This window comes from Uloborus diversus, chromosome 2 (genome assembly GCF_026930045.1).
Source record: "Uloborus diversus isolate 005 chromosome 2, Udiv.v.3.1, whole genome shotgun sequence".
Taxonomy (NCBI): domain Eukaryota; kingdom Metazoa; phylum Arthropoda; class Arachnida; order Araneae; family Uloboridae; genus Uloborus; species Uloborus diversus.
Genome location: NC_072732.1, coordinates 31,378,856 through 31,401,933, shown reverse-complemented (window position 1 = coordinate 31,401,933; position 23,078 = coordinate 31,378,856). Strand labels below are relative to the sequence as shown.

At 31.5% G+C, this 23,078-nt stretch overlaps 1 protein-coding gene across 1 annotated transcript in view; it reads right to left on the bottom strand.

The window, feature by feature from the left end:
- Nucleotides 1–22,688, bottom strand: part of LOC129235164 (transformation/transcription domain-associated protein-like) — a 140,060-nt gene extending 117,372 nt beyond the window's left edge. Inside the window, exons 1-15 of the mRNA XM_054868854.1 lie at nt 22,593–22,688; nt 19,028–19,077; nt 18,820–18,930; nt 16,824–16,928; nt 13,935–14,018; nt 12,928–13,122; nt 12,105–12,271; nt 11,758–11,854; nt 11,532–11,670; nt 8,826–8,904; nt 6,922–7,126; nt 6,735–6,826; nt 5,230–5,455; nt 4,984–5,113; nt 11–155 (exon numbers count right to left, since the gene is read on the bottom strand). Of these exons, the coding sequence (XP_054724829.1) occupies nt 11–155; nt 4,984–5,113; nt 5,230–5,455; nt 6,735–6,826; nt 6,922–7,126; nt 8,826–8,904; nt 11,532–11,670; nt 11,758–11,854; nt 12,105–12,271; nt 12,928–13,122; nt 13,935–14,018; nt 16,824–16,928; nt 18,820–18,930; nt 19,028–19,077; nt 22,593–22,668 (1,901 nt within the window). The 5' untranslated portion in view covers nt 22,669–22,688. The remainder of the gene's footprint in view (nt 1–10; nt 156–4,983; nt 5,114–5,229; nt 5,456–6,734; nt 6,827–6,921; nt 7,127–8,825; nt 8,905–11,531; nt 11,671–11,757; nt 11,855–12,104; nt 12,272–12,927; nt 13,123–13,934; nt 14,019–16,823; nt 16,929–18,819; nt 18,931–19,027; nt 19,078–22,592) is intronic.
- Nucleotides 22,689–23,078: the final 390 nt, after the last annotated feature.

The window sequence follows — 23,078 nt, the reverse complement described above, 5'->3', positions numbered from 1 at the left end:
GCATACTTACGGCATCGTTCTCTGTGCAACTTGCCCAGGAATTGGAGGAGACAAGGCATATATATCTAAAGCTTGAAGAGCATACTTAATCAACCTGATATAAACTAAAGTTTCCTTTGGTTGAAATTGATTATTTGGAATAGCTTGAGCATTTTCTGCAAGAAAAAAAAATCACAACATTGTGTGACTTTCAGAAATTTTTTTCTACTGGATAAATTCAAGTTTCAGTCTAATTTTAAAATACAAAAACAGCTGATGAACACTAAAATAATTTCAAATCTTGTTAAAATACCAATTTATGAAATATACAAGGGCATACTACAGTGCTGGTAAAAAAAATTGCATCACCCTCGCATTTTCACAATAATGGGATTATGCGAGAAGTTTTGGTCGACTGATTAACGATGAATGTATGTGAAATTCTGCAAAACTTGTGAAATAAACATTGAACAGCAGGAATCCGATAATTGTTTACATAGATCTGGGCTGTTTCTAGGCCAAGGTAAAATGCTGACCCCATGATATTTTTCCCCATGATAGAATCTGCGCGCGAGTTTAGAGAAAAAAAATTACTTAACAAAATGTCAATTTAAGTCTAATGGCAGGATAAAGGTTTTTAAATTGTTACTTACCAGTTTTGCCCTATGGCATGGAGCAGAATCATTCTGGAAAATGACGTTTGGAACTGAAGTACAGTGATCCCGGATAGTAGGAAGCAATTTATCCTCCAAAATGCCAATATACACATGAGTGTTTACTGTTTCTTGCACAAAGTGAAGCTCATCAACTCCTTGATCAGAAATACATCTCCAAATCATCTGGGATACGGGATGCTCGGCTGTGTGCTGAATGCAGTCGGGATGGTAATGCAATTTTTTTTACCACCACTGCACTTTAATAAAATTCTAACCAAATCTATTCTGTAATGTATTTATACTTAGAAAAAATGTCCATACATAGTCGATTTAAATGTTAAAACATAACAGACCTAATGAAAATTATAAAGGAAAAAGCGTTGGATGACTAGGATTAACATTCAATCGAGCAATAGACGAAAGAGAAGTTTTCGGTGAGGATCATTCATGGACAACTAAGCCTGTACCCCAAAGTTAATAGTCTATGAAAGAAATATACATTGAAAAAGGTCCCTCATAATTCTCTATGGGTTTAAATACTTGGACAATAAAATTAAGAAAATCAAATGAATTTATTAAAACTTTAAATAGGTTTATTAAAACTTAAGAACACTAAACACATTACAGCTAGGGATTGCAATACCGGACCAAAAATGCAGTACCGGTATTCAGTTTTTTTAAAACTTGATACTGGTATTTATATCAGTACTTGAAATTTCTCAAAAAATGCTTGAAAACCTGTTGTCATACATCCTAATTTTGAACAAATATTGTATTATTTATGAAAATGTACTGCGAACAATTATGAAATGAAGGAACAAAGGTCATAATAAAAAAAAATTATAGTAAAAAACATAATGCATTGAATTGTCCCTAAGCCAGGAACTCATTTTAGTGCTTATCTTTCCGACAATTGAAAATACTCTTTACAAATTCACGTAGGTTGGTGGTACTGTTAACAATGTGCGATACACCTCCAATTGTCTGGAAGTCTTTCAAATAAAACGGTCTCTTGCGTGTTATTTTTGGATAAATCCTTTTGAGAGTGTTTGTGCATATGTGTGCAATATTATTTTATTTATCAATTTCTTTTTTGAATTTATAGCTAGTTTTAATTTTTCTTTGAGACCACACTAACATCATCTCATCTTTAACATCATTTTCTCTTGATCAGGAGAGGTTTGTGTTTGCTCTTTATTCGCCCTTTGGTTTCACATTTACAATAATCTTGCCTAAATTTGATCTTTTAATCTTATTCGTTATCGCTTTCTTTTCAAAACTCCATACAATTATAATAATAAACATATTTCACAGATGAAGAACTCGAGTCTGCCATCTCAAAACTCGATCCAAAGAAAGCTCCAGGCACTGACCTAATTTTCGGCTACATGATCCAACACTTCGGTCACAAAGCCAAGAAAAAGCTACTAGATATCTTCAATCTCTCCTGGACTTCCGGCAAGCTCCCAAAGATTTGGAAAATCTCCATTGTCATTCCGATTCTAAAGACAAGCAAAAATGCCTCTGACTGCAAGAGCTACAGGCCGATTTCGCTTACCAGCACACTGTGCAAGCTTATGGAGCGAATGATTCACTATAGAATCATGAAAGAGCTAATTCAACACAGAAAATTACACTTCTGCCAGACGGCCTACCGAGCCCATCACAGCACAGCGGATCAGCTCTTTTACCTTTGCCAATCAATAATTGATGGACTCCAGAAAAAACCTCATGAAAAGACTGTCGCTGTCTTTCTCGACCTGTCTTCTGCTTTTGACCGTGTTTGGCGACAAAAACTCATCCACATCGCCCATGAAGCTGGCATCGAGAGCAACGCACTTGTATGGATAAATGACTTCTTGAGAAACAGACGCTTCGCAGTCAGATTCAATGGAGCACTCTCTAAGACCTGCAAAACTCGGGCTGGTGTACCACAGGGCTCTGTCTTGAGCCCTCTGCTGTTTCTCCTTTACATGAACGCAGTTGACTCCTATATTCATAAGAATACCAAAATCGCCTGCTATGCAGATGATATTGCCATTTGGTGCACAAGTCAAGATCTTAAAACCTCCCAGAAATTTCTGAATCTTAGTCTTAAGGGCATTGCAACATGGGCTACAGATCTCAAACTTACTATTAACCCCAATAAGTCTAACTACTGTGTTTTTTCAACTGATCGGAAAAATCGTGGATCCTTCCAACCGGACTTAAGAATTGAAGACTCCGTTATTAAGCGCGTCGAAAATCCCAAATACCTGAGAGTGTTTCTAGATCCAGAACTGAGATTTACAAAACATACGAAAATCACAGCAAACAAAAGTCTAAAGAAATTGAACATCCTCCGCAAACTCTGCGGCACCAACTGGGGCTCAAGATCATCAACGTTAAAAAGTACCTACTGCACCGTCATCAGGCCAGTACTCGAGTACTGTTCCCCCATTTGGGCACATGCATCCGAATCTGCCAAAGAGACTTTAGACTCAGTCCAATATAGAGCTTCCAAAATCCATCATTGGTGCAGTATCCTCTGCTAATAACACCAAGGCTGAACTCGAAAGTGGTCTTGTTTCCCTCGAGAACAGACGGAAACTTGCTACTGTAAAGTTTACAAATAAAATCAGAAGCCACAATAAAGACCACATTGCCCACAGAGCCTTCAACGCTTGGACAGGCACATCAAGGCTTCAGAGATTATCAACGCTGCAGTTAGACAGGGATATCAGAAAAGCCATTGGTCTTGCCCATTCCTCCCTGGACATAACTCAAGAACCACTCTCTACTTTTAGACCTCCAAAGAGTACTAAAATCAATATCTTCCTACTTGAACCATGCTCTAAGAAGGAACCAAATCAAATGTTATTACAGAAAGGCGAAGACACTATTCGTTCACTTGCAAAAGAAAACAGTGTATTAATCTACACAGATGGTTCCTCTGACATTGACTGTAATAGAGGTGGCGCAGGAATCTCCATCATTTATCCCTCAGGAAATAATGTCAAGCTTAAAATACCCACTGGCCAAATCGCCTCAAACTTTACTAGCGAACTTGTTGCTATTAAAGAGGCTCTTGCTCATTGTCTTTCTTCCCCTACTCCTGAAGACCTAATAGAAGAAATCGTGATTTTTTCCGACTCAAAATCAGCACTTGAAGCCATACGTAACTGTATGACAAGACTGACACAAGAAATTAATTTTTTTCTCCACTCACTCAAGACAACCTGCATTCTCCAGTGGATCCCAGCTCATGTCTGAATCGAGGGAAATGAGTGTGCAGATGCCCTTGCAAAAGAGGCACGTGACCAAGATCAACCACTAACAGCCACCTTCAAAGACGTTAATGCTGTAGCCAGGCGAAGGATCTATAATCGGCTTTTCAGCAAGGCAACAATCCCTGACCTCCACTGCCCAAGAAACCTCTCTTCTACAATAGCTAGGCTACGTACTGGACATTTCAAGGGCATGAAGATTCTACCAAATAATATTAAATCCTATCCCATCTGCAAGCACTGTCCCTATTCACAACTAACCCCGGACCATGTCTTTAATTGCCAGGCCATTATTCACTCCCTCCTCCAACTTGGAGCACCACCACATGAAATCCTTTACAGTCATCGGGCTCCAGAATTAGCGGATCTTGTTTATAAGACTTTTGGAGTCATTTAAACCTTTCGCACTCTGCACTTCTTTGGACACGACAACAACAACAAACATATCTTAAAATATGTTTCAATTCAGTATGCTTTACTTCTATACAAATTTTCAAGGAACTATAGAAGGTGTTCTGTTTTAACCTGCAAGACCTCCATTTTTGCAACCGTTAGTCCTACATGCACACTTTCAATTGTGGAAATTTTCAAAATTAGAATTTGATTTAAGATATTGGAAGTTTGAAATGAAAATAAAAATGAGTCAAAAAGTACAAAAGTTAAACCTCAATCAATTTGAAAAAAATCACTCTGAAGTGAGCGATCAGAGAAATAGAAATAATAAAAACAGGACGCACAAAAATGTAATTCATCTCGCCATTTAGTAAAATCAATATCATTTTGCAACCTTTTCGCTACTTTTGTTTAATGATAGTCTATTAGTTTGTGCTTTTGAAGCTAAATTTTCACAGCAATAGATTAATTTTGGTTCTGTATCATAGAAAAAGAGAAATTCATTTAAAATATAAGAAAAAATAAGTCAAATTGAAAATTCTTTAATTGAAACTATTATTTTTAGCTAATACCGAAAATACCGGTACTTTACCTCAGCAAATACCGGTATTTCAAAATAGCAAAATTGCTCGAAATACCGGTATTTGGTATTGTATTCCCTAATTACAGCTTAGATTTTATGAACATACCAGAAGGAACTTTGCATGCTGTAACACCCCAAGTTACAGTTTTAACTCCACAAACTAAAGTCTTTACAAGGCTTCTGCAATCGGCTATCGAATAAGCAGCAGCATGAGAAGCAGGGAAACCAAATTTTGTCTAACATGAAAAAAAAAAGAAATGTTTAAGTTAATTATAATCTCTTGCCAATGTTTCATTATACATTAATTGTGTCTTCATTTCTTTAAAAATTTAATTTCATGAAAAGTACATACCTTTTCTTCTTTATTATCCAATAGTCCTCCGGTCTGAAACGTCACTTTCTGCTCTGCACCATCTTTGGGCTCAGTTTTAACTTCAACTAACCCGGGATGACTTATATTTATAGGTACAGCTGGAGAGACAGCAGGATGTTGCACAGTAGCAGACTGAGCTGCTGTCAGATGTAATGCATTTGCAACAAGAACCTGCTGTTGTTGCTGGTGCTGCTGTTGCTTTGCACTAAAACATAATCATACAATTAACGGGTCGAATGGAATAAAAGCTAAACTTTTATAGACTCTTAAGAAGTTACTCTTTATTAGTTTTGTAGAAAAAAAGCTGTACGCTTCTGCTCACCAAACAGGGCCGGATTTAGGGGAGGGCAAGCGGGGCGGGGCTACTGCCCTGGGGCCTACACAATAAAATTTTTACAAAACATCCTAACTTTCACGGATCGAAAATATCAGACATACACATCTAAATTTTTGGATGTATGTCAAAGTATCTGATATTTTCGGAAATATGATGATCTTTTCGAACCCTGATTAGGGGCCTCCACTCCTTCGTTACCCTGTGGCCTCCACACTTCCAAATCCGGCCCTGTCACCAAAACATATAATCCTCATATAAATAATAACCAATGATCGAGTAAACCGCGAGTTTCAACAATGAAACTCGGGCCATGGCATGATAATTTGATTATATGTTTTGGTAATGTTTAGCATGCAGGGAAAGGCTTTATTGAGACAAGGCTGAACTCTATCTGGTAACTCGACTATTTTACTGGTACAACAGTCATTTTAGGGGAATGAAGAGTCAAAAAAGTGGTTGAAAATTAACACTATCCACTAGAGTTTAGGGTTAAGCCATTGGAGTTCGGGTTAAAATTTCAAATATCAAAATATCACCAAACAGGCAATTCCTTTGTTCAAATTTAGTACAATTTTCACCCGTCATACCTTGACGGACGACTTTCTTGTCTATAATAATCTTATTATAAGCATACACTAACTAGTTGAGCATTCAAGTATACAAAAATATTATCAGGGTTAAATAAAAATACTGATATTTTTTAGAGGGATGAAATTTATTTCGGTTGAGTTAAATACATGAAGCATGAAGAATATAATAATCGTTAATTCCATTTTAAAAATACTAATTTCAAAAAGGATGAAAAGACAGATAGCAGTGAAAGTTCAATTAAAACATAATTGAAAATACAGCCATCAATTTTAAAGACATCACTGACAGTTAATTATATTATGTACTTATGAGAAAACTACTTTTTAAATGTGAAAATTGTAGTCGACTTGGTATTTGGATTAAACAAAAGAACCTTTAGTTCTTAAAGACTAAACATTTCACATTTTTCTCTCTCTAAAGCAATTAAATACAAACTCTCAAAACAGATTTATGAAGCGTAAAGTAGAATTTTTCAAATTTTGAAAGGTAGCTTGAGCTGTATTTCATTATTCTAAAAACAATATAAGTTTGGTTTTTTTTTTTTTCAAATACTTACGCTTTCATAATCAAAACTGGGATTTGGAGTTTGGCAATTGTTTTAAATTTCAGCACCAACACTTCCATCATTCTCATCAATAATTCTCTTCCCTATAAAGCCAAAAACTTGTCAGTAAGATGTTCCAATTACAATAAGATTTTTGTTTCGGTGTTTATCAGTTTTCAAAATATTAAAACCTGCTTACATTTTTATTTTCTCGTTCAGCCTGAAGTTTAATACACTCAACAAGGTTCAAAAGTAACTTGCAAGACATTGTTTGAATTGTAGTTAGTAATGATTCATCATGAACATTTTTTGAAAACAAATTCACAGCTCTGGTTAAGTCCTTGAAAGGCAAATGCTGACGGACATGATGTACTAGGTCAGCTAAAGTGCTGTACGCAAGAGGTCTGAAAAGAAAGTAAACAATAATAAAATAACAAGGATAAATTTGAGTAAGCAAAATTTTAAATATTGCCCATAAACAGGGTTACTAGACACCCATTATGTCCAGAAGGTTCAGGTTCACTCAACTATCACTGTGTGATCATTTTCAGGAAAAGTTTAAATTACTTTTGTATAAATCACATAAGTTTTATACAATTTTCTTACACATCGTTGTATGAGTTTCCCTGTTATGAATCTTCAAAACAAAAAAGCCACTTATTTTCTAGGTTTTATTAGTTACTTCTGTAAAAAAGGGCTAATGGAATAACAGAGAAACAGCAGAATAAAGAATATTTTATATACATTTGCAACATGAGTTTACGAGGGAAGATATTTACAAATTCATTTAAGCTAAGTAAAATGAAACATTCTTTTTGCTGTTTGCAACCATTGTGAAACATAAAGAGGTTGACTAGTTGTCTAACAACATTTATAAATTGATTGTAGAAAATCAAATAACTTTACACGTTTAGGCTCAGTTAGAGTCAATGGAAACATTGTGTACATAACAAACCATATTACCATATTTGCCGATTTTTAAAACTCTACTATTGATGTGTGAAGACAAAGCAATAAATGGGAAGCTTTCAGAGTTTTGCATGTTTCCAAATGGTTGTGAAAGTATTGCTTTTAAGATGACACTGCTAAAAAAAAGTGTTACATTTGCTTCTCCAGCAGATCTACAAACTAGAAATAACCCAGTTTCCTTTGTCACGTGAACTCAATTTTCTTGTCTCAAAATATAGATAAGAATTTTACCTTCCTTGCTATTTTTGATGTAGGATTAGACATTTCATACTGCACTATAGGATTTAACAAATACAATTAAGCTTGTTATCTTTTTGGAAGATGAGATTTGGTGTAAACGATACTTTTATGTGCATTTACCATATAATTTTATTGTACCATTTCTTTCTAAACAATTTCAGATAACAGTTGGAGGATTCAGTGGGTCACCCAAGGATATATGAGCCACAAATCAAGTATTGTTGGTGTAGAACTTTAGCCTCGAAAGCAATGAGGTACATTACAATTACCTCCCTACATGGGGAAAGATCTAGACAACAGAGACTAGACTATACTAGACTATAACAGTTACCAGAAGAAATCACTACTTCTGTCAATGCCCTAGTCTCTGGGATAAATGGAAACAGAATTTGATTTGCTAAGTCAAAGTTAAATTTGTTATACTCAATAACTGAGTATAGCCTTGAATTCATTGCACAAAATGTCAAGTCAATTTATTCAAAAAGAGAGGATCTCAAGTCAAAACACTGAAATTTGTTTCCATTATCTCAAACTGACCCAACATAAAAAAAAAACATACTGTGAGGATAGTAAGCTTTACTATGAATGGTTCACAACTGCCCACATATTGTTAACAGAGTCCATTATTTTCCTCATGTCTATCTTCAAGATTAAGCACTTTTTTCAATTCATTGTTTTAAATTAACCTAAAAAAACTACCTAAAAATCCCGTCAGTGCCATAATATTGCGATTGAACAACGCTTTAAGTATTAATATACGTGTAACTTAAAATTACTAAACAATACTTGCACCTGATACATGTAAAGCACTTATGGAAAATCGAATGTGCTAAAAACATATGGCAAAAACAGTATTAAATATAAATGAAATCTACTAAAACAATGAAATATTACCTCAATGATTCATGAGCTGTCCATCCAGGACCAATCAGAATGTTTTCATCAAAAAGTTCTTCTAATGAATTAACAAATTCTAGAGAAAGAAAAAATGTTTGTTGAAACAAATATATCCAATAAATTTATCAAATAAACAAGAGCCAAAGTAAATGACAACATATAAAGTATATTTTACTTAACAAAAAAAATCAATTTTCAATATACAGTATTCCATTTTTGAATTTGCATCCAAAAGGAGTTTAAACTGCACAGGCCTGCAAAATTAGAGTCATGAAAAAATGATTGTACAGTAATGAGACTTCGTACTATTTCGTGCTCTAATTTCAGCTATGGCACCTATTTTTTTTCAATGACATGAAGATTTTTCACAAAATGGGCTATGTCAGTAAAAAAGCCTATTTTGCACATTCTGGGAGAAAGAGGGTTTTTTCAAAACACCTCTAAGTTTATTATTTAAGAACTAATTTATGCATCAACGGATTGGCAAAGACATTAAAAATGTATATATTAATTTAATTATAACAGTTACCATTGGTTAATATAGCATCTTTGCTGCAATTTTTCATTTCCAACACGAAAATGCTCACGTGCCTTTTGATCATGTTCTCAAACTCTCTACACAAGAGTGACACTTGATGGAGCCCACAATTCTTAGCCAAGTTACCAACTTTTATAATGAAATATGCATAATATTCTCCGACAAAATGTGTTCTATTTCTTCAATGCTTCTTCACTCAATTCTCCGCAAACAAAACAAAAGGAGTTGGGTGAATTCAGACAAACACTTGTTACTATTTAGTATATTTAATGGATAGGTTAAAACTCTAAACATAAAAACCATTAAATAACGTACATATTTTGGCTGTGTGAAACAACCCTGTGCATAGATATTAACACCTTTATAAAAATCACGCTGCTCTGCACAGACTAGTTTCATTCAAAGATCAAAGAGTAATTAAGCAGAAGTGTGAAATAAGAGGGGGGTGGGGTAGAGAAAAGTAGGGGTCTCATCATTTCTGGTCATACTCGACTCTTATGAAATTCCCCTTATGCTAACAGACTTTTAATAGCGATTTTAAATATATTCACTCCAAATTAGAGCTACTTTTAAGATAACTGTTGAAACAAGATTTTTTTGGACATATATTTTTTTTTCCTTTTTTTTGCCTCACAGATGGAAAAGTCTTCAGCTATTGCCATAATGACAATGTATGACACAAAATGCTGATCCCTTTCCTAAATCATAACACTATTGATTGGGGGAGCAAAGCTAAATTATTTCTACTGAAGTCTAAAATCTATTAGAATCAGCTATTGGTTTGTAATCAGTTTTTTGGTTGTATAAGCCCGCATTATTAATAAAAATTTTTAAACTAATTTTCACACTTATCTTACCAAAAAGCTTCTTATCTTAGCTTTTGCACTAACTCAAATTATTAAAATTTTGTTTAGGCAAAACAAATGTCTTCTCATTATACACGACAATCTGCTTATGCAAGATTTCCACATGAACTATTGCACTTACAGCCTTTAAAATATGACATACATGTAGCATATCAAGCAGTTTAAAGTGCCTTGGATGCCCACTTGTAAATTTTTATCTAAAAAAGCCTTTGTTTGCCGTTTTGGGCAGTTTTTCATGCATTTTCCGACAGAATAGGTTTTTTTATACAGAAATAAAATAAAAAGAAATAATGAAAGTACCAAACAGTTGACGGATAAAATATATTTTTAACCGACATTTTACCCTCTGTCACCTAAAACAGTCACTCCGGAGATCCTACTTTTTTTATTATTTCATATTTTTAATACAATAAGTTAAATATTTAATCTTTGTTTCAAACTATAATATAAAAACTGTCAAGTAGAATTTATTTTTTGCCCTGGTTAATTTTCTGGTCTATTTTTTCTAACTTTCGTTCCTTCCCTACATTCTTTCAGCTTTATTCATATAACTGCAAGGTCAAAATTTCTTTATTTGAAATTGCTTTGATGATACTATTGTTCATCCAATTAGTTAGATTTTTAAACATTATTTTTGATAACATAATTTGTAATTTAAGTTATTTTGGTTTCCATATTAGTCATTGATTAATTCAATTTGATTGCAATGTAGATTGCTTTTTCAACTAAATTTTCTTTAATTTGTCTCATAAAAAAAATAGAAAATGCATACACTCGAGAACTTTTTTACCAACTTATTTCAGAATAATCCTAATTTTAATCACATTAATCCTTAATAGTTGTTTCATATAGACAATAAATTGAGGCAAAAATATATTTCTCCCATTCACTTTTGATTCAATTTATTGAATTATTAATCCTCTGTAAAATAGTTACTTTCTCTCTGAATTTATGGGGGGGGAGGGGGTTTAATTTAATTTTGTTATTACAGATAATCACTATAAAAATCAAAATATAAAATAATTTTAAAAAGTGACTGAAAGTTTCAGGTGCTGTAAAACAAGCAAAGCAGATAGACCAATTCGACTACCTTTTATTGTTGAATCAGTCGCCAAATGCACACCTTTAATTTTAAGTCAATTCTGTTGTGTGCTTAAAGTACTTTTTGAATATATACAGAAAAGCATTTTATAGAAATAATTCACTAGGTCAAAACATCCAGAAAATATTTTGTGTCAAATATATCTGAACAAAGTAGCAGGGTAAATTGATTAGAAAAACAGATGAAATACTACATACTGTCTCGCAACTCAGTAGCTAAAATATGTCGAGCAGCAATTAGAAGCTCTTTTCGTAAATGGGCTACTTCAGGTGGACAGAGTGACAAGAGTCCAATGACTCCCTTTGATAATTCTGTGGAATGTTCCATCACAAGTGTCTGAAAACAAAATTAAATACAGTTACAAACAAAAAAACTCTGAAATATATATATATTTTTTTTAATCAAGAATCGCAAAATACTTGCCTGATATATGCGAACAATATATGCCAAAAAAGACAAAGTTTTTATCTGGGCAGCCATAAAATCAACAAATATTTCTTTGTTGAAGTTTGGATTATTTCTAAAACAAAAACAAATTATAAAACAATATGTCAATATGTGTACCAATAAATACAGCATTGTTTAAACATTGCATCTAATAGTATTAACTTCATTTCTAATGTTAAATAACAGTGAGAAATTTTTTAATGAGCACATTTAGTGCCACAGAAAATTTTTAATTACATGATAATCAATTTGCACTTCAGTAATCTAACTTTGATAAATAATAATAAAAAAAAGTAGGAAAAGTTTTTTAAACCAATAAATACCTTTGAGCAGCAGTAGGTTGAAGAGTCAAAGTAACTATGATTAATGGAATGAATTCTTCAACTTCCTTATGAACATTATTCTTGTACAATTGATACATCAGGACCACAATGATGGGCAATTCTGCCAGTACTTTTAGAGACAAACTAGCCTTTGGAATTAAGTTATACTAGGAGGAAAAAAGAGTTTTCAAATTTTGGTATCAAATTTTTAAAAATTTATTTTATTCAAATGAAATTATAATTTTTCAAAAACAAAATCAAAACCATGTAACATTCTTGAAGAAGAGACTTAACAAAAAAAAATAGTTACAGTATTTGAACACAAAAATCCAAAGTCGGCAAACAATAAAACTTCGTAACAATAAAAATAATTAAATTTCCTAGTACTTTAACACATGGTACTATGTAAAGCATTTTCCTCTAAAAAGAGGAACCAAATAATATTTACATAAATATCTAGATTTGTTCCTTTTCCATAGAAGGTACACAGTCAGCAGGTCCTCTTAGGAAATTTTTCTTCCTACCTGCTGGAATACGTGAACTGTCATGGACTTGGACATCTAAAGTACTTAACAGATGGCAAAGGAAACACAAGATAACTCTAAACGGTCCTTGAGAGACATATGGCACACAAATCATGAGCAAATTAGTGAACAGTACGTAATGTGCTAAGGTGCATAGGAACCCTTTGTTTGAATCAAAACTAATTGTTCAAATAAAAATCTTCATTGTCAGAAATTAAATCTTTAAATCAAAAATATATACTTAATTAAAATTTGATTAATCTGTAAAAAAAACATTCAGATGTAAAAAAATTCTATACTTGCGCAGTGCTGCCGTCCGGACCTCGTCTTTCACAGTACAAAACTGTACCGGTGAAGGTTTCATTAAGTATCGGTTCAAGAGTAGCTTGACTTACATCCTTAACTTTAGGAGCTGGTCGAGGATCAAAAATCTTATTCAGCTGATTTGGCAAATCTTTGTAGATTCTCTTTACATAAGCTAAAAACTGGCTAATCTGTAATGATTAAGGTGTAGAGGTAAAAAGTAGCTTTACAGTTAACAGAGTTTCAATAGCATTTTTGATCCATCCATTTAAAATTAAAAAAAATTTAATGTTTGCAAATGTGAATGACAAAATTCCCTTTTATATAGGGTTAGAGTCGGACCAATTTTGATGCAAAGATTGAGCCCGAGGTTTTTTTAACTCCAGGAATCAGGTCTTGTTTTCTCTTCGAGTCTGCAGCTCTGTTGTGGTTCTAAACTAGTAGTTCCACATGTGAAGACTGAGTAAATTTAGGATAAAAGAATTTGAGGCTTTAAAACACCAAAAGTACAAGTGTCATTTTCCCTCACACTCTGGAGCCCTACTTTTAGCAACACATTCAGCTGACAATTTTTATTTTCACACTTCGTTTGACATTTTGCTAACCCCTATAATATAAAAATAAACTTTTTATTTCAAATTCGAAGAACATTATTTTTATTTCAAATTCGAATTTTACATTAGAAAGTTTATTTGAAATATTTTTAGGATTAATATTAAATTTATATCCCCCATCCCCTCACTGTATTTGTTTCTAACTTCAAGTTTAAAATACAAATGGAAATCATAGTAATTTCAAATGCATGAGGTGTGGTTATTAACTACATGAACCAAGGAAGAAATATTTTCATGATCAACAGATGCCAAAGAGAATTTAATAAATATACACTTTTACATACATATTTATGAAATTACTTTTGAAAACAATAGAAAAACTCTAGTTATAAAGGTTATTGAACAGTGTAAAAACAATGCTATTTATTCTTAAAAATAAATAAACTTACTTCTGAAGAAAATGGTGGTCTGTAAGTCTTATGAAATTCAATTATTATTCTCAATACAACTAAAACATTTTCCTCATTTTCAGTCTAAAAATATAAGTTTAAATGGTAATTAAACACTTGAAACACCAACACAAAGTTAAAAGGAGAAAAACATTCAAAGCATCATTTTGACAAACAGAAAATAGTCGCTCATCAATTAAATGGTTTATTTCAAAAAACTGCTTAGTACTTAGAAACTTGCAAGTTTTCTTAATTCAATTTTATTTTTTATACTATTTAATCTTTGATAAAAGTTTTTCTGCTCAGTAAAATCAAGTACAGGATGACCAAATCAAATGTACCGAATATGGAGAGGTCACTTTACTAAACAGAGCATTTAAAAACATAAGAAAACTAAAATTAGACACCAATACTCAAAGATTACTTCATAAAAAAACACTACTTCCACAGCTTCCTACTTCCTTGAGCTCCTTTAGCAGCCATGATAATATCCAGCCAGTAGTCTAGTTCCAGCCATGTTGGAACATTTCCGTAGTCACAGTAGCAATAGCAGTGGTTGAGGAACTAAGATCTTCAATATTGCAACCTTTCTTAAGTAGACTGCCTTTCACATAGTCCCAAAAGAAGAAATCTGTCGCATCAGGAGATCTTAGTGACCAGGCAATTGGGTTCCCACTCACTCCAAGAATTCATCTGCCACATTTGGTCAATATCCCCTTCGTAACTCTTAATTTTTTTTTTTTAATCGACTCTTCAAGTTTGGGACACTTGATTTGGAAGTAAATCAGAAATGAATGTACAGTGAAATCTGTGTAAGTTGACCACTTGCAGTGCACTACTTTAGTGGTCAACTTATAGAGGTTGAAATATGATGTAGATCTAATTCTGTGACTGAAAATAGCGGTCGACTTAGACAGGTGGTCAACTTTACAGGTTTTACTGTATTTTGGTACATACATTCATTTTAAGAGTATTTCATAGCATGCTCTTGAAATGAATGTAGTCTGTAACAAAATTACAAAAATCAATGCGAAATGTAAAAGGAATTTAAAACACTCAGTAAAGAGAAAAACTTAGTAATAAACCAAACTTACTTATATACAATGTACAAAATAAAAAAATCAACATTTCTTATATAATGTTTAATGAAATATCAAATTAAAAAAAATATATATATATTTTACAAACAAAAATGTAATATTGATTTTGGGAAGAAGTCTTTTTCATTATGCACACGCCAATAGAAAATTATATTTCAATCCAAGTGCTACTCCTTACAAAAAAAAACTTAACTCATTTGCTGGGTCGGCAACCAGGGTTGGCAAGTTTCTGCCGAGGCGGTTAAAACCGGCATGGCAAAAACCACTTTCTGCCACTTTGCGGCAGAAACTGGCAAAACTCGCAAAATGAAAAATTATTTCTTGATATACAACACAAAATGCATGGAAAAAAAATAATTGTTAACCAAAGTACTGTAATTTTATTACAAAATTATCACAATTCAAAATTAAATGTTACATTGTTTGGACCCTGCAATTGCCTCTTAGAAAAGGTGGTTTCAAAAATCTCAGGGTTCTCAATTTACTACGCACAAATGAGAAATTTTAGAATATTCTTAAAACAGAAGAGCTAGCAGACAATGCATCAAGGAGCAAGCAATTTTCGTGAAACTTTCATCTATTGTATAACTGATCCACCATGTAGTAACTGGGGTTATGGTAAAAATTTGACTTAAGTTTTGAGAAATGAGGCCAATTTGTTTTGCAAAGCTGTGACATTAGGTACAAAATTTAGGCAAGTAAAATTCAGGCACTTTCTTCTTGAAGCACATGACATGATAATTTCAATCACAAATAAGAGGAAGCATATAAGTGAGCAAATTGCAATCAGCAATGCCTGTTTAATTCTGCATGTCACTCTTCTTTCCTAAGCACCCCTGTATGATTTCTTATCCTTTGTTAAAGTAATCCAAATACTACAAGCCTCTGCAATTAGGAAGTTCCCTTTCTGAACTAAATCAAGAGCACTAGCATAGGATTTTATTTTTTTTAAATGATGTTTAATTTTTTAGTTTATTCAAACAAATATCATTTACTAATTACTTGAAGTATTAAAGACATTTTTAAGTTTTTGCCAGTTTATGCCGGTTTTTACCGGTTATAACCAGTTTCTGCCACTGGCACGGCAAAAACTAGTTTCTGCCGGCAAAAACTAGTTTCTGCCGGCAGAAAGAGAACCCTGTCGGCAATGCTTAGTGTGTCAAAACTGACCAATGAAGGTTCATGTTTCAGGAAATGTCACAAAGGAATAACAAAAGTCACTCTAAGTTTGAAAATGCTAAATGATATAATAAATGTTATTTTTAAGCTAACAATAAAGAACATCAAACTAGGGAAGAATATAACGTTTTTACTTCATTAAAAATGATTTTTAAAAAATCATTTTTAAAAAGGTATATAATTGAGCAAGCTTAAAATTATTCAAAGATCAAGGAAAAACAATTTAAAATCAAAAAATTTTGAGGTAGATAACTTCTTCAAAATCATATTCATGACTATAAAACAAAAACAATTCATCATAATTACTATCATCTGTTGAATGTAAAAGGTCAGCAGAAAGTTTCAAATTTATTCTTGTACAAGTAATATTTAAAGGCACTGAAAATTAGTTTCTCAAAATTGAAATTCAAGTGAACAAAGTACATTTTTAACAATAGTAAACAACGTTTATCAAGCACAAATTAGCAAATTGATTTCAATAGATTTGCTAATTTGTTTACTGTTACTTTCTTGCACAAAGGTATTTATTCATTTCAAAGTACATTTTATCATACATATTGAAAATTCAACATGTTGGTTAATTTAATAGCTCAGGAAAAAAAAAACTCACCTCTAGAAGTTTGAACATTAAAGACAAAATGGATTTTGAATGAGGCATGAGGATATTATTGGTAGGTAAACGGTGTAATATTTCCAGAATAAGCTTGCGCAGTTGCTGAAATAAGGTAAAGGATTTTAGTAAATATTTCATTGTTAATATATTTCAAATAACTAGGTGATTCTCTAAAATCCTAACAATATTATGCCCCAGGAGCCTAACACGAGAATTGTTCGACCTAGAGGTTTTTTTTCTTTCTTTTTTTTAACAGTTAGAAATAACTTTTCCGATGTTGCCCCATTCTTATTAGAACAATACCTCATTTATTTTTTTACTACAAAAATTTTTGAATAAACAAGTCACTTCCTTGGCATGCCCCCATCAGTTTCTCAAATGTATTTAAAAATTTTATATCAACATTCCAAATTCAATTTGTAGTACTAAATTATGCCTACTTAGAGATATAAAATAACATTGACAGAAATTTAATTATTTAAATAATCAAGGTACATCGTTTTAAAGTTTGTCTCCAGGTTTTCATGTCAGTCTCCTGTCCTAAGAATGTTTTTTTTTTGACATGAAAAAAGAATTTTGAATCTGCTGTACTACAAAACTCTGCCGTTCATCTGCTTCACTACTCCTAAAAATTCAGAGATTCAAATGGGCTGGCCACATTATAAGATTACAGAATGATCAACAAACAAAATTTTTTTCATAAACCTACGAGTTAGAACAAGGGGCAACCTAACCTCAGATAGGTTGACTGCCTCTATAGGGAATTTTTTACCATAAAAGTAAAAAAGTGGTAAGCCATGGCCAAAAAAAGAGGCCTTGAAGAAAATTCTTGGGAAGGCCAGGGCCCTCCCAAAAATAATTCTTTACTATGATTACAATCCTGGGAATACGTAATAGGCAAGTTGTAAGAAAAATGTCATTCTCCTGGCACAAAAAGTCACTCTCCTAGCATTATTTATGAAGCACTAGTAATACATCCAGTAGAATAGGATTACAGTAGATAAAAAATAAGACTGATAAAAAAACAGCTGAATTTGACAAATGATAAAAAATGTAGCAGTAGAAAAAAAATTTATTTATTTTGTTCGTTTTTTCTTATTCAGACCAATTTTTCAAAAAGAGATTTGTTGCTTATGCATTTTTTAATTTTAATGTTGCTCAAATAGGTAAATGCAGTTGCTTTAAATTTCTGAAGCAGATAAATTAGAGCACAATTTTCTACAATTTGGTAAGCATTTTTCTAAATAAGAGAAATAGAAATACCAAACAATACAACTTAATGTGAAAATTAATATTAATTTGTTGGTTTAAAATTTTCGAATAGTATTTTTTTTTCTTGTTAAAATACAGGTTATTCAGAGTGTAAACTATTCAAAGGGAACGATATGAAAAAACCTATATAAAGGTCTGGGACTTTAAGAAATGTTCGTTATTTGGGAATGTCCGTTAAGGAAGGTTTTACTTAGATTTTTGTTTCGTCAGGCAATAAACATACTTTTTGACTTAGGTTACAGTTACATCTTTGTTACCAAGTTAAATTTTTAATAACCACTGATTAAACTCATTTTTTCACACTCCTAGTGCTGCTTGTCCCACTTCTGGTGGAAAATTTGACCCCCAGTTTTGAGAGGTGTAGTTTCGGTAAAGTGAGTTCCCTCTATTTTTCTCTTAAGTTTTTAATAAAAAGTCAATATAATTTTTTCAGATTTTTCAAAAATTTTCATTTTTGAAAAATTTGTGGTTGGAAAATTTCATGTTTTTGGAGAACCATCCAACTATTTTTTAAATCATAAACAAGTTTATTTCGGGCCTTAAAAATGAACACTGAACAAACAAGCACTTTGAATCAAAAATGAAAGCTATTATTTGTGCACAAACTGTCGTTTAGTGAAAAACACATCAGCTGAAATGCCAAGGAAAAACAAACACCAATACTTTTAAATTTGCAATCCTTAAGCATTAAAATATTTTAAAAGAAGATTCAAAAAGCTACCTGAGTTGTATGTTCAGATAAAAAATATGGGTCCCCATCCTGCAGTATCTTTAAGAAAATTCTGAGTGCATGCTCCAAGAAAGAGGGATACTGCGAATTGACCACAATTGCCTAAAAGAAAAAATTAAAATAGTATTTGAACAATTTTTAAGCTTAAGTTTTGAACTGAAACTCCTATAATATATTTCAGCACTACAACTTTACTCACCTCAAGTTCATTCCCCAATTCTTGTAAAACTTTTAATTTACTATCTTCCTCTGAAATTAAAAAAAAAAGTCATTAACATATTATAGAAAAAATATGCAAGAATTATACTTTAGCATAAAACTAAAACTTAGGTTACTTGACCAAAATTATTTGATACAATTTCATAAAATTAAAATGTGAAAAATTTAAGAAACATAAGTTCAGTTTCAATGCAACTTTATAAAATTTTAATGAAACCCTTTTAACATGTTATGGATAGATGAAAATAAGCTTCAACTACTTCTTATGCAGTGTTTTTACACCAAAGTGGAAATCAAATTTAAAAAACATGGTTTATATGTCATGCGATTATACATCTTTTACATTAAGTCTCAGGTCAATCAGATTCTCTTTAATCAGGATTCGAAGATATCACGATACTTTGTGCTAAATGAAAATATCAGATATATATCAAACTAAAGTCTTCAAAATAATTAACGCATCCTCAAATTACTCTTTATTTTCTTTTATATTCTTATTACAATATGTAGAAAGGTTTCTTTCATCATTAATATCTAATATTTCATTTTACATTTTTGTCAATTTTAATGGATTTAATTCAACATTAGCTGTTTTATTGATTTTTCTTCTGTTAACTACTTTTACAGTTATATGTGATTCATAAATAAAAAATGCTCATTAGTCTGTGCAGTCTTTAGACATTTTCTTTTTTTCTCACCAACATTTAATATTTAACTAGGCACCTTTAACATGAATTAAAATTGCTACATTACTAATATTTTTATGAATATTAAAATAAAACATAATATTATATAACATTATTACATTAATGATGTATTAATACATTATAAAAATTTTGTGCATAACGTTTTGGTGATTTTTAATAATTAATGAACAATATTACTATGATTAATAATTTTTATATTGAAAATACTGTAGCTGAAAAATAAATATCGTGATATTTTCAAAATAAATATTGGATATATATTATGAAACATATCATGAGATATATCAGCAAACCATGCTTTGATGTAAAAGTGCACTGTTTATATATCGAGAAATATCTGATTGATATCTTTTCCCTCTTTCTAAAGTTCAAAAAAGTTCTACTTCACCATCTTTCTTAGTTTCTATAGCGGGGTTAAATTTCTCGGGTGTGATGGTATGGATAACGTGACACCACCTACCTTAAAAAGACATAATAAAGTGTTGATTAACCTAAATCTGATTTTGTTTTTCAAAACAAGAGTGAAGAAGCAGTTCATGAACTACACTTCATTTATAATGCCATAGTCAATACTCAAAGACGATCACAAGTCAGACAACGATTAAAGATTTTCTTTAGCTAAATGTCTGAATGTGAACATATATTAACATATAATATAATTACATTAATCGTAGAACTACATATTAAAAAATAAGTTACATAAAAATTTTTATAAGAACCTTAAAATTGTTATATTTGAATAAAATGGCATTGCTGGGATTAACCATAAAAATGAAAGTAATATTTTTACTATACATAGTTTTCATTTATACGTAGTTTCACTCGAGTCCCCTGAATGACACATAAACTGTGCTTTACTGTATCATTAAAGAACACATTTTTCTTCACCCTTGCAGAAAAGTTTACTAAGGTTTTATTATTATTTTTTTTTTTTTTTTTTTTGGCTTACAAGAACATGTAGAATTTCATATTTTACACATTTCTAGGATTAATACTAGGTACTTTGAGATCCCCAAAATACGTAGAAAAATACATAAAATTATAAACCATAATAAAATGCCGAGAGCAAAGCATAAAAGTTTTAGCAGCTAAAATATGTAAATTTTAAGCTTAATATATAAAAGCAGGTAGGTAAACAACTATCAATCACCATAACTGTTCCATTAAATCAAAGCATCAATAAAAAGATGGGCGATTTCCTTTAGCGATTATTTGAAATCTCAAAAAGAAAGATTAATTCAGAAGATAAAACAAAATGGATAAAATGGCAAAATGAGGATGATTTTTAAATGGTTAATATGGAAAAAAAATTAAAACTTTTAAAGCAGTTACTCTCTAGGCCATTAATTGACCTTTTAAATCTCACCAATAGATATAAAAATAACCTTTGAAACTTTTTTTTAAAGAGGGTAAGAAAAAAAAAGAAAGGAAAATTCTTTTGTTTTCTTCCTTCAAAAGACTTAAATTAATAAAGCGCCATGCGAAAACAAATTTAATTCCAAAATAAGCACTTTATAGCACCATTGGAATAAATTGCAGAGAACGCAGAAAAATCCTTTGCAACGATACACAATATCAATATGTTTGGGTAATTTTTTTACCCACATATTTTGGCATTTATAAGAAAATTGGGTCTTAAATTAGAACTAAAAAGAGCTACTACTCAAAAAATTTTCATACCGGTCTGCAAACCTTTTCCATGCTTAAAGAAACTGAAAATTTCAGCAAAATCGGCGAAGTACTTCTTGAGTTTTGCTCATTGAAACACTTTTTGGACACTTCAAAGATTTAAAAAATCTTTGAATTTCTCAAGAGTGAGTCATAGATGTTTCAAAATATCACTGTAGCTTCCATATTAAAATAATCAGAAGTTTGCTAGACTGTTAAAGGAAAATAGATGGATAGAACTAATGAGTCAGATTGTCATCTCAGAGCAACAGTAAGACATCTAAGCCCAGAAACACTAAGATACCCTACTTTTGTTCCAAGGTGAAGATATAAAAAAATTTTTTGCAGTTGAGCCAAATTCTAAAAAAATGGTTTAAGTGAAGAATGTATTGATAATGTTGAAACATGAAATACAAAGCCTCTCCAATTGCTTAAAAAACAGATTTCTAGCAACTTATGAGTTTTTAAAAAATGGGAGACACTTAATAATTGATGTTTTAAAGATCATAACTTTGTTTTCAGGGATAGATTAACATGGTTTTTTATTATCATTTTGAAACTGTAAGTACGCATGAAATTAGTAAATTTATCTTCTTTCATGGTTTGTTTATTGCAAGCAAAGAAGACTGCAATACTCTATTTTTGGTTTGATTGTTTTAAAAACCTATTTTAAACATTAATTTTGTATTTATTGCTTAATTTAACTTTATTTTATTATAGAAATTAAAGTTAAATCAATAGGGCAGGTTTAAAGATTTTTTTTAATTTGAATAATAAAGTTGGATGATTTGGTAGTTATGACACACATCAGAATAAATGATTTAAATCAGATGAGATAAGCCAATGTTACACTCTGCGTTATAAATTTCATAAAATAGTTTTGACCTATTATGTACAGAAATGTTCTCTAGTTGAGAGAAAGGTTAGCAGCACAACAATATGCTTAAAATGGTCACCACTTGATCATTGTATTAGCAGTACAATTAAAGCTTTAACAATTTAGAAATTTGAGCAGAAAAGTATGAAACTAAGTAAAATTAAACTGGAGTATGAATTTTTTCAAACATTTAAAAAATAAATAAAAAATTTAAAAAAATAATAATAAATGCAAAGCTTATACATTTAAATGAAATATTTACTTTGGTCATTGACTAAAATAAAAAAACATACTTGCTGCAGGGTCTACAAGCATCGAGACATATGAACGATAAGCATTCATGAGTGTCATCGCTGAATCTGTTTGCATTCCTGCTGGACCCGCAGTTGGAAAGCGAGCCATGGAAGCCTTATATTAACTATAAAAAGAAAATTTTACTGGTTACAATGCACAGAAAATTTTATACACATAAATTACATCTAAACTCTAAAACCCAATAACTATATTAAAAAGTAGATAAAACAGTGCTCGAAAATCATACTGCCCGACATGCCTGGGGCATGTAAAAATTCCAATCGGGTATGAATCTTTTCCCCTTCTATTCTCAACCGGGCGTGTAATTTTTTGATCAAATATTTTTCCTTAAAACTTTATTATTTCCTATTTTATTGAAAAATTACCCTATCCTTTGGAGCTCAAAATTTATTTCAAGCCCTACTGCTAAGATGGTTTGCTGTTTCCGGTTTGCGTAGAAGCGATCCTTCCCGTTACATAATTTA